The following is a 12982-nucleotide window of genomic DNA, read 5'->3' as shown; positions in this document are numbered from 1 at the left end:
AGCAACTTTTCTCTTGCAGGTAGCTGTCAGGCTCCCAACGATGACCTCTGATGCAAGCGAGTGAGACTGAGCTGCTGTGATTCACTCAAGCCCATGGTGAGGGCCAAGTCTTCCCTTGATGGCAGTTGATTTCAAATTACAGCCGGAGAAGAACTGCCATTCCTTTGAAGTTGTGTGATTTTATTGGGGAAAAGAAAGGAGCTCAGAAGGAAGGTGCAGTTGTGGTCCAAAGAAAGCTTTTTCCTGCATCTCAAAATGGTTCGTGAGTCGGATGCTAAGACCTATAAAGGCAGCATTGTGAGGAAGTCAATTACACTGAGTACTACACATTTTCATAGCTTAAATAGGTCACCCTGGTGATTACTCTCTCTGCTCAGGTGTAACTTCTTGTTAGCTTACAATGTCCAGATTGAAGAAAAATGCCCTAGTTAGCCAACAAGATCATTATTTTTATGGTTCATAAGGGAGCCTTTCCCATTTTTCCATGGCGAATGAACAAGGACTGTGCTATGATACAAAAATTTGTTTAAAAGGATAACTTCATGATATTCAAAGCAAGTGAAACAGGAATTTTATCGTTGGCAAAAAAAATAATAAAAACCCAATAACTCTCATATAAAATAGCCCCCTATTTCCCACCTAATCCCTCCAAAACCTAAACAGTATTAATTGCAAGTGGTCTGTTGTGTTATTTAAAGCAGGAAATAGTACAAAGGAGGGCATATTTCTGAATAAAATTGCTGATAATTCACAATCAAGAAATAAATTTAAATGAAGATTATATAAAAAATAAACTCTTCATTTGAGAAACCTCTGTAATTTCTATTTTAAAATGTTTCAGCTTAATACCTCTAAAGGTGTTAAATAAACAAACTCGATGTTACCTAGGACTCAGCGAGACTGGTAAAGAAATAGTGATTTATATGCATTGTATGTGCAATATGTGCCACCAGATGGCGATGTGGAGTCCCTTTTTTCTCTACCTGTTTTCCCTGTTTAAATTTACACTTTAAACTGAAACACTTCTTTGATGTGTATAGATCCAGCACTAGACATCAGGATATCTAAAGTGTTTTCTATGTAACAAATATTTGATTACTAAAAGGTAGGAAAATGCTGAACTGTTTTCTTTAAATAAAAAAGACCTTATATCAGAAATATTTTAACTAAATATTGTAAAAATGGATTCTACTACTATAACACTATTTTTTTCTGCACAAAAATAGGTGAAGTAAAGATTAAGAAATGTTCCTGTTCATGCAAATTCAGGCTGCAATCTTATAGACGCGCACCTGCAAGTAAGCCCCACTGAACTCAATGGGATTTACTTCTGAGTACACATCCATAGGATTGCACTGGATCAAATAAAAATAAATAAATAAATAAATAAATAAATAAATAAATAAATAAAGGCCCTAATCCAGGAGGAGAGATAAAAATTATGGTAGGGAACATCTGAGAGCCGAAACCTGCTTTAAGCTAACAAATTGCTTTTGCTGGATTGGGGGCAATGAACACCAATAAGAGATAGTTTCCTTTCAGGTACAACACTTTGTTTCTGGGTCAGCTTTTATAGAACGACAGCTAGCAGCTTACCTTTGTCCACTAATGAGAGGCCACAGAAATTTAAAATAAAACAATATTAGATAAACTGATTTCTTAGGGGGGGGGAAACAAGCTAATAAAATATGCTTATAGCTTTAAATTAATGTGTAAAATAACAACGCACATAAATGATAAAACACATTCTGTCGCAGAGCTGGAAACAAAATTAAACACAACAAAATCACTCATGCTCATCATGCACACGTGGGAATCTCCAGAAAAGCAACATTCCCATGTAATTTATTTTCCAATACCACGTTCTGTACAGGGTGCAGTTCACTTTCAAACAGTCTTAACATTGCCTTTTCATCTCTGCTATTGCAGCATGCTCATTAAGAAACACTTTCTTACCAAGCTCTTCAAGTTCTGAGGTCATTGACTTAGACCGCAAGGTCAGTGCAGTGGTTGGAGCCCGTTTTGGAGGTGGTGGGGCTTTGCATTAAACAGAAGGACATACATGATAAGAAACAGCACTCACTGCATGCTCATATATGCATTATTCATATTCAACACAAAAATGCATTACTAATTAAATGAAAAGATGTGTTTCTCTATGTAGCTAATCGGTTAACTGATCTCTGGAAACAACGTATACAGTAGTTTCCACACATAGGAAAGGAAGACACCACAGTATTTCTTTGACATATATTTTATTTTAGGAGATATTCATGCCGCGTTCACAACTAAGCTTATGCTATTGAATCTTATATGCTTAAAGGTTTATCAAGTGAGACGTGGTACTGTAGAAGTCTGTAAGCTCTGCATTTCTACATTACTCAAAGAGCCTCACATGAACGGCTCATGTCAACAGCAGCAAATGACCTGAAAGTTATCTGACTGACAAGTAGGTTTGACCAGAAATCATGAATGGACACAAGCAGTGAACAGGAGAACCATAGAAAGTGATAGTTTATAATAATGCTTCTAAATCTTTGAAAAGCAATAGGCTATACGCAACTTTTGTATTGTAAACTGAACTAAAAAGAAAATGATTGAAGCTGTGTTCATTGATAGTTTGAGTTAGACACGTAAGTCATTGTAGCCTACAATACAATGATACATTAGCTGTGTGGAGCTCAAAGCAGTCAAATGCTCCAGAACTTACAACCAGAGATAAATATTTAAGTTGTTACATCCAAAGTGTATTATATCAATTTTTGCTACCCTGCCCAAGTCAGCTTATCTCAAGTAGCCCTTACTATGTTTGTTACTGAAAGTCACATATATAAAACTGGCAGCCATTTGAGCTTAATGGGTCATGCATTCAAACTGTACAACTGACTTATGCCCTGCTTTAGAAGTAGATAATGGAGAGCAACTCCAAGCAGACATATTTTTGGCCAAGTTATTTCAAAAGGAAATGAGCTACATATGTAAATGCACTATGCTATTGACCCCTTTTTCACAGGACCATGGCAAATGAATATGCAGGAAATGATCATGTTATAAGAGATAGTATATATGATTCAAATCAATCAAGAAAGACCCATTAAACAAGCCCCGCCCACATGGTTGGGCTATTCATGCACATTTTCCAAAAGTGCAGAACTGCACCAGAAGGAACTAGTTCTCATGTCAATTGATGTCTATTAAAAAAGAGTATTTTCTCAACTTTGGAAATTAACTCTTCCGTAAAATAATACAACACATATTAAATTGTGGGATGAAGCTCAAATTGTGCAAATTGAACTTAACCTTCCATCAGTAATTGAGGTCATATGTACTCCAACTGTGCTGAAAATAAAAATAAAACTTCTGTACAAGTCTTTCACAATTCCAGGTTCTATGTATTCTTCAACTATTATGAGGTTTGAACTGGTATGTGGTGTTCCAAGTCACTCCACCCCACTGGAATGACTAAAAAACTGGAAAACCATGCCCATTAGGTGCTAGGGGTCAAAATGACCTCACAAAATGCTGCTTAATTTATCAGTTTCTTGTCATGGCTACATATACTTAGCCTAGAACCTTTTATTTCAATTTCTTGTGAAAAGGAAAATAGATGAAAAAAGTCTATTTTTATATCAAATTACTCACTTTCCTCAGTATCACTACAAATTATATTAGAGGTCAACAATACCCAAAAGGCTAATAAAACTAATTTTCAAACCTTAATACTGTATATTGAACATTTTTATCAGTGAGAAGGTCCTTGTTTACCCAGCCAAACTATTGTTTTCCTCATAGCTACTTGTAGACTTCATTTGAACAATACTTATTTATTCTGCTTTGGGGGTCATTTTCATCTCAATTGCATCTTTAAAATTGCAAACAACCTGTACCCCCCCTTCTGCAGGTGGGCAGACTTAATGGCAAATCTCCATAGAGAAACTTTAGATTTTATCTGTTTACATGAAGATATTTGAAAAATATGTTGCTGAGAGCTGCCTTGGGCATCTCTACGATCAGTAGCTCAAATTCCAGGTCAGACAGCGGTTGACAAATGAGCAACCTATTTACAGTCTTCTGGACAGAATATAACAACTTTTTCACCAATAAGCAGGAAAAAACCTGACTATGGCAACAACATTGAAAAAACAAGCAACCAGAAATCCCCCCAGAGTTCAGAAGTGTCAACAGCAGCATTTTTTGTTTTTGCACTTACATATTATGTGCTAAGGAATGGAAGGACAGTGATTTTCCTTTCTTCAGTGCATAAGAATGCAGCAATCTTAGTCCACAAATACAAGTCTGAGATCATTCTTTCTTATAATAAAACTAAAGCTGGTATGCACAACTGTGACCTGATAGTGTCTGTTTAAATGCCTATATTTGCTTGGAAGGTAAGCAAACCACAATGGAGTGAACATCCCCAAATATTATTTTCCTGGTATACCTGTATCTGGACTTGATCAAACTCTGAGCTGAGCATAGACACATAGCCAACCTGCCTGGGATGTCAAGCGGCAGCTCCAAAATTGGTAGAGCCTGCCTATGCTGACGCCAGGAAAAGGTGAAGGCATGATATCTGTGATTGACACAATGGCAGAAAATCACAGCAACAATGTGCTTTATGTAAATATTCTACCTCCCATATTCATGGTGTTGTAAATGTGGCAATTGTGCATAAGCTGCTCAAGTAAAAGTCATTTGCAACTCACAGTAAATTGCATTGTTATACTCATGTAACAATTTATAATGAGGTTATATGTATGCTAACAACACAAGATTCCTTTGCTCCATTTTGGAGGAAGGATGGAATATAAATCTATCAAATAAATAAATAAATAAATAAATAAATAGATTATATGTTGTTTTGTGTTTTAAAAAAACCTCTGGGATCAATTAGACCCTACACACCATTCTTGTGGATTTATGCATTTTATGTTGTGGGTTTTTGTTGTCCCTCGTTAGTTCTTTTCTTGTTTTACTGCAAAAGAAAACTTCTCAATAAGGACATTTTTCAGAACACTTAGATGGGACCTTCCTCCAGCTATTTTAAAAATGTTTTTCTTGGGATATATTTGATTTCAAAACTGCTGTGATACAGTATTTTTTCTATTAATGGAGGGTTACATATTTCTAAATAATTTCTCATTTACATTGTTCTCTCAATGAAAGGAAATACGATAAACAGTTCAAACTATGAAAAGAATGTACCTTTCTTTCTGGCTGTATCATCTGGATCAAGATTCCTGGTTACTGTGACAACTTTAAGAACTAAATGATTGCCTCCTTGCCGAATCATGTTCACCACTTGCCTATGGCCAACTTTAACTACATTTTCATTATTAACCTGCAGGGGGAGAGAGAGAAAGGACAGAGTTATACTAAAACACGTGGAAAATAATACTTGATTGTAAAAGATAAAGTAAAACAATATCTATAAGGTTTTGAAGAGTGTTGAAAGAATTTGATTTTGACCTAATCAGCAGCTCCCTGGCTAATCTGCAGATATTCCTGTTTCAGAATTATTATTATTTGGCTAGCACCAATCCAGCAATAAAAATCCCCTAAACACATATCTGATTATTCTTGTCACAAATTAACATTTTGGAAGCACTTATAGATGGAGAATTGAACTCCACTTATAGATGGAGAATTGAATCAATATTTTTCCACTGCAGTGGAAATAAGGTACAACAGACCAAAAGATACTATATATTGATATTAGTTTAATTTGACTCATTTTCTTTATATCCCTGTCATGCTTATAAAGCATAATGGCGACTTCCAGCCCCCAGAAACATCTATTGCTTGCATGATTTGTAAACACACCGGGAAGCCAAACCATAATCATGACAGCCCTTTAACGCGTACCCAGACAGCTGTGAGTGTAATTAAATATAAAGTGTCTTTGACCAAAATTTGCTCTTGACACAAATCTGCACAGGAACCACATTGGATTTTCCCCCCACAAGTACTTAAGTACACTTCAGAAGGTCTGTACTTTATTTTCATAAAATATTATTGTTATTTAAATTCATTAGTCACTTGCTACGTAAAGAATCTCTAAGCAACTTACATAACTTAAACTTCTTAAAGTCAGAAAAAATGACAAAACAAAAATCATCAAATCTTTTAGTGTAGTCAGGCAGGTGTTGGTGGTGAGGAGGAAGAGTTCCACATTGGAGGCCTCTGGGGTCTGACCTCCAGGAAAACTATGGATGGCCATCTTTATTATAGGTTCCAATCACAAGGAGTTTCCTGATGTAAATATCCTTTTCCTCTCTGCAATTGCTAGTGCCACATTAGGGAAAGCATATGGGTACATAGCTGATTTCCTTAAGAAGTCAATACCAGCTTGGTGATTTAGATTAAGCAAGTGACATGGGAAAAGAGATACCGTATTTTTCGCTCTATAACACGCACCCGACCATAACACGCACATAGTTTCTAGAGGAGGAAAGCAAGGAAAATAATATTCTAAACGAAACAGTGGATGTATGATTTTTGTGGTTCATGCTGTGGCCACAGACATGTGATCTGACGGTGAGTTTGTGGTAGCCCAATGCAAAAATCCTGAGGATCCATGTGGATCCATGCTTTGTAACCACGTTTTTGCACCACTGCAGCCCCAGGCAACAGTGGGTGCATGATTTTTTTGGTGCAAGCTGTAGCCATGGACATGCTATGTGATCTGATGGTGAATTTGGGGTGGCCCAGTGCAAAAATCCTGAGGATCCTCTCCCGCTTTCCTCCTTTAAAGCAAGCAGGCTCTCTGTTCCTCTCTCCTCCTCACTCAGCGGCTCTTCTCCCGCTTTGCTGTTTCAAAGCGAGCCACGGAGGAGGGAAGGAAGGGGAACCATGGATCCTCTGCTCACGACTGCAGCAGATCCCCCCGCCATCCATAGGCATTTGCTCCATAACACGCACAGACATTTCCCCTTACTTTCTAGGAGGAAAAAAGTGAGTGTTATGGTGCAAAAAATACGGTAAATCTTTTCTCTCCCAGTACCACAGTCTTTATCCAATTCACCCCTGCTTTGGCCACTACTAGCTAAGACTGCTTTTTAAAAGAGATCCAATCTTCTATGGTTTGGTCCTAAACAAGCATCTCAAGAGAAGAGGGAAGTGACAATGTGGCACAGGAACATAAAGACTATAAGCCCAAAGACAAACATTATAAATGTCAAAGAAAAAGATAGCAGCAGCAGCATACAATAGGGTTGTACTATGCTGAAACTCGTCTTTCAATTTCTCAAAAGTTTCTTCCATTGTGAAAGAGGCTACTATTTTTCCTTCCCATTTGCTATCACTCTAGAATTTCTTTACAATTTTGGTGGGTGTAGGGTTGAGGTTATAGTTCTCTGTAGCTCCTTTGTTCCTTATCTGACAAAGCCCCATGGAAGCAGTTACTTGACAAGTCCATTCCACGGCTTTAGTGGAAGCTCAAGAAGCAGGGGAAGTTGGCTAACTAGCACCTGAGATCGGTGCACTCTGATTTGGTTTTTAAGGGAAGTCCTATTTTAAAAAAAATCTTTCTGCACCAATTTCTTTATAACAAAAAATACCAGAACTTTTTAAAATAAAAAAACCCGTTAGGTGCATGGTACGCAGCCGCTGTGTTTTGTGAGTCGAAGACCCGCCACCCACATAGGATTATAATAAAACACAAAGAGACATTTTTTAGGTTAATGGGCAAAATTAGGCCACAACTTTATTGGTTACAGCATGTGAGTGGTATTGGCTTAGGCATTGGATAAAACAGCAATACATGACTCCATCCCGCTCTGCAGGGAGTCATTTCAGGGGTTAACAACCAGTGGGAGGAGCTTGTTAGGCAACTGGAAGCTTCCCCATGATGTCACCGGGGGTCGTGCCATGGCCCTAGCCACCAGCAGGGCATCAAACAGGATGCATGACCGTCTGATTCCTTTAACGGAATACCCAAAAGAGGAGGGGTGGATGATGGCCATACCTAAACCTCCAACACAGTACACATATTCTAATGCCTAACCGCCAATACTAAAAAAGTTGTGATGAGTTGCTACGAGGTAGGCAAAAAAACCCAAGAGGCTGGTGCCAATTTGCCAAATTGATAAAATAGTTCTACCAGGCCCCTTGGGCAACCAAGGCAACCAACCGAAGTCCATAGCAAGGTCAATACGCAGAGGAAGCTGACCTAAAAGGGAGGGAGGGAGGGAGAACCGATGTAAGCAGGAACCAACTGGGTTCAGAGCTCTGCCGTGGCTGCTTAAATGCAGCTAAACCCCGCCCGCCAGCCGGCCCTATTGGCCAGCTGAAAGGCTTGGCCATGGCAGCAGAGGCAATCAGAGGCAGGGAGCCGAATACGCCTCCCTGATGCTATGGGAAGCTGCTCCCGCTCACAACTCCTCTCCTCTGGGAGGAAGAGAGGTCTTCTCAGCCAAAGATGTCATGATAGGTGCTTTTAAAGAAGCATAGGTACCAAGGAAGACTACACAATACAGACCCACCAGTCATCTTATTTATACTCTTGCTAAATTCCCTAAGCTACCATGAAAGTTAGGTAAAGGCAACAAAATCCTGTGCCACAGTCAAGAAAATTTCACTGAAATTTTCTCTTCCCTTTGATAATTTTCAGATCCTTCCCCTTTTCCAACAAATTGATAATGGTGGAAATATACAAAAGAAAATGTCAGCACAGCGGTAGCAATTGCCCAACGTAAACAATAGGGTACCTCTTGGGGCTCCATGCCAGCCCCAAACTGCCTATATTATGGAAAGGTTTTCTTGTTATCTAACATGCTTCTAAAACTGCTGTCCACGACAGAGAAGAAAGCTAACAACATAAGCAAATGAATCCAGGAAAAGATGGGATTATCTCAAACATATTCATAATTTGTGAAGTGGAATGGTAGAAGGAAGAAATTGGTGAGTTCAGTTTGATGGCGGGAGCCTGGTCAAATTGGCTATATCAGATTATGTGGGGGAGACTTGAATTGCTAGTATGAGGTCATCCAGTGTCTGTCAACTAAAAATCTGGGTAGGAAGTTGCAATTAGGTACTGGGCAGATATATTTAGAAAACTGGTACAGAAGACTCTTGGAAAGTGGTATTATCCTACGATAATCTTTGTAGTTGGGAGTGTGTGTGTGTGTATGTGTATTCTAGGCTAGATGGGGAGTTTTGATTAATGCATTAATGCACCAACCCACACACAAAGCAGCTGTGATTACGGTTACATTTTTCTTTCTCCCCCTCACCAACAAGATTAGCTGTAAATGGCTCAAGTCTCAGTACAGCTATTGCATCTACTTGAATGTTGAGGTGGCAAAATAATTTCTAGAAGGGAAATGTTCACAGAAAGTGATTTTAATTGATATCCTGTTGCTACCGATGTGGGTTTTTCTTGACACAGGTAGTAGAAATTCAAAGACATTTGATATGGGTAATTTTGAGAAGGACCGAAAAAAGAAAAATTCTGGCATGTACAATATTAAAGGACAATATATGCAGGAGCTGATTTTGTTCACAACAAAGGAACCCACTGTAAAATTAGTTCTATACCATGTTCTTTGACAACTAATCGTTTGTGCTGCATTTTAGAAATAGGAAAAGCAGCAGATGAAATCATCTAAACTTCTGGTCTAAACTCCACCTAGACCATGAGGAACTAGATGAAGCAGCCATTTTTGAAGCACTGGGCACTGCATTGGCAGAAATAAAGATGGTGGAGGAAACAGTCCAAGCACTCTTCATTGGGGGATGAGAGGAGGCACAACTGTAACTCATTAGGGGCAAACACAATTCCCCCAAGATTAAAACTGGCCAAAATTGCTACACTCTTTGAGCAACCAACTTGAATAAATGAAAGGCAGGGGGAAGCAACTCAAGCAAACACACTTGGTACTGGTAGGCTGTGGGACTTGCTGAGAAGGACGGTGTGAGAAAGCGGTGTGAGAACAGCTGCAGCTGCATGACGGACCTCCGGAACGAATTCAGTTCGTAACCAGAGGTACCACTGTAATACAAGAGGATCCACCTGATGTTGACCACAGGTAAGGAGGGCAATGTGGTAGGCAGGACAACTCAACCTGGAGAGGAGCAAAAAGGCTCCACAAACTCTACCTCTCATGTCCAGTAGGAGTCATCCCTACCAGGAATGTCCTCCATTCTCCTCTTGAAAAGGCACACTCTAAAACATACATACACCATTTCTAAAGAAGCAGCTCATAAATATCACACAGTTGAAGTCATATCCCAATGTGAATAGCCAGATTTCTGCCACAGCTACACTGTTACTGAAGCTGCAGAACCAGAGTGGTTAATATTACAAATTAGCATCCCTCACTTATTAGCGTCAAACCAGTTGATCCAATTTGTTATTTTTTTTATCTAGTCATAAGACCATTCCATAACAAAAGTTTAACTATGAAAGCAACATAAGGCAACATCGATAGCATTTAACTCAGACCCAAATGAAGCTATGTATTGTCCCAATGTGTTCTTCTCAATATGTTACATCTGTTTTTTCGAAGTGTTATAAGTAGGCAATGCTGTATAAAATAATATGTACAATGTAAATCAATTCAGTTAAAACCACAAGAACTGGTACATTCAGATTTTTTTTGAGACTTCATTCTAAAACAGCTGATGATAACAAATTCAACCAGGATTTAGTAAAGGCCACCCTCACTTAGTTTCTGCAAATTGTTGAAATAAGAAGGAAAATTATTATACGACAATGCTACTTTAGAAACTGATATAGTTGTCCTGTCCATCTGAAGGGAAGCAACAGATAATTTCTGTTCAAAAACTAAAAGTATACTCTATCATCAAATCTCTAAATTCCTAATTTCACCAATATGTAATGCAAGCCCCTTCCAAGAGTGATTGTTCAAAGCGTTTTCTCATGTCTGTCAATTATTTCATGTTCATATTGCTATTATAATTACAGTGGTACCTCGGTTTACGAACTTAATCCATTCCGGAAGTCCGTTCTTAAACCAAAGCCGTTCTTAAACCGAGGTGCTCTTTCTCTAATGAGGCCTCCTGCCGCCAGTGCCCTTCCATCGTTCGGCTTCCATTCTTAGACCAAGGTAAAGTTCGCAAACTGGGATACTACTTCTGATTTTGCGGAGTTCGTAAACCAAATAGTTCATAAACGGCTGTTCTTAAACTGAGGTACCACTATACTATACATGAAGGTTAGAAGAGAATTTTTCATTCTAGCACTAGATTTCACATACATATGATATAACTGGTAGATTGTGCTACCCATTCTCTCTCTCTCTCTCTCTCTCTCTCTCTCTCTCTCTCTCACACACACACACACACGCACCTTTCATATCTATCTATCATCTATCTATCTTTCTATCATCTATCATCTATCTATCATCTATCTGCCTCTACACACTGACGATTCACAAACCTGTCAAAAAGTTTGAGAAAATTCACTAATCTTCATCCTACTTTCATTTTACACATTTTTACCAGCTGCCTCATATTTGTACATACACTGGCCTCTACACATAAAAGATTCGCAAACCTGTCAAAGAATTATGAACACTTTTATGGAAAACATTACCTTATTACCAGCTTTGCAAAACAGTTACATATATACATCTGTCTTTGGTTCTTTATGAAAAACTAAGATTAATTTAACAGGCAACACTAATGTTAATCTTTGATGAGCTTGATCCTATATATCAACCCCTACTTAAAAGTGTTACAGCTATTTCTGGTGTTGAAGCAGAAATGCATTCCTGTTCCTGGCAATGAGACAGAGCTGCTTAGTTCTGCCATGATTGAAAGCATCTTGCTCCTTCTCCCTGATATGAAGGATGGGTGAACATTGCCCTTAGCCCTGGATATGACAGGGCATGCTGGCATTGGTGTGTGTGGGTGCGCACTGCACACCTTCCTACTCTCAGGGTCAGCACAACTTCACCCACACAGACCTGTTTAAACAGCACCCACACCCCAGGAAACAGCTTAACTGGCTGGCTAAACCAGGTGAGGATAGCTTATGGGTCTCAAACCCTTGGTGAGTTAGGCATTTGCCCCTGCATGTGAAGACAGGCTCTGGAGAATTGAGTGAGTGAGACCAATAATAGGTTCAACAGTCAGGAAGATGGCTTCAGCATGTGTGGAGAGGGAAGTGAGGTGCAGATGGGACTCATCAACCTGAGAAGGCAGTGCACCTAGGAGAAGGGAAGCTCCAGTTGTAAACTTCTGGTGCATTATGGGATATCTTCAGAAGAAAAGTCTCAGGATTAAACCCTACACAAATCCAGAGTGGAGTCCCTAAGACAGCTGGATGATATCTTGTATGTCTCCTTCCAGCAACTCCTGCAGCAAAGCTGGTGCCAAACATATTGTTCTGTCTTCCTTTGGATCACATCAGCGAGGTCAAGATGGGAATCTTGCTGTCTGGGCAGCCCAGGACCTCCATATACAATGCCCAGGCTTGCGCCCTAAGGAAGTCACTTTGGTGCTGCTAATGCAATTACTTGACTTCACCCCCGGCGGCACACTCCATTGTCTCTCAACAATGCCAACAACAAAAGCCCTGGAACTTGAAGATGAAGGGTAGGCAATCATCACAACCATCATCATAGTGATCTGGGCAAGACCCATTCTCCCCTAGGAACGGGGGAGAAATTTGTTCACATTTTAATGCAAATCTATGTAATTCATGGGGTTTTCTTGACAGGGATACTGGAGTGACTTGCTGGTTCCTGCTTCAGGTGAGAGCTGGGCCGTAAAGAAGGCTGATCGCCGAAGAATTGATGCTTTTGAATTATGGTGCTGGAGGAGACTCTTGAGAGTCCCATAGACTGCAAGAAGATCAAACCTATCCATGCTTAAGGAAATCAGCCCTGAGTGCTCACTGGAAGGACAGATCCTGAAGCTGAGGCTCCAATACTGTGACTACCTCATGAGAAGAGAAGACTCCCTGGAAAGGACCCTGATGTTGGGAAAGATGGAGGGCACAAGGAGAAGGGGACAA

The 12982-nt window shown here is 39.5% G+C and overlaps 1 protein-coding gene across 10 annotated transcripts in view; it reads right to left on the bottom strand.

Moving 5' to 3' along the window:
• SHANK2 (SH3 and multiple ankyrin repeat domains 2) overlaps positions 1–12982 on the bottom strand; it is a 343276-nt gene that overhangs the window by 53187 nt on the left and 277107 nt on the right. For 8 of the 10 annotated variants that reach the window (XM_053388455.1, XM_053388493.1, XM_053388473.1 and 5 more), the window contains 2 exons: positions 5206–5341; positions 1957–2037 (listed from right to left, as the gene is read on the bottom strand). In XM_053388455.1, the coding sequence (XP_053244430.1) occupies positions 1957–2037; positions 5206–5341 (217 nt within the window). Of the gene's footprint in view, positions 1–1596; positions 1606–1956; positions 2038–5205; positions 5342–12982 lie in introns of all 10 variants that reach the window. The other 2 variants (XM_053388521.1, XM_053388479.1) reach the window with 2 other exon arrangements.

Source organism: Podarcis raffonei, chromosome 1, assembly GCF_027172205.1.
Source record: "Podarcis raffonei isolate rPodRaf1 chromosome 1, rPodRaf1.pri, whole genome shotgun sequence".
NCBI lineage: Eukaryota > Metazoa > Chordata > Lepidosauria > Squamata > Lacertidae > Podarcis > Podarcis raffonei.
Note: the sequence above shows the minus strand (reverse complement) of the source record. Positions and strands in the feature narration are given on the sequence as shown.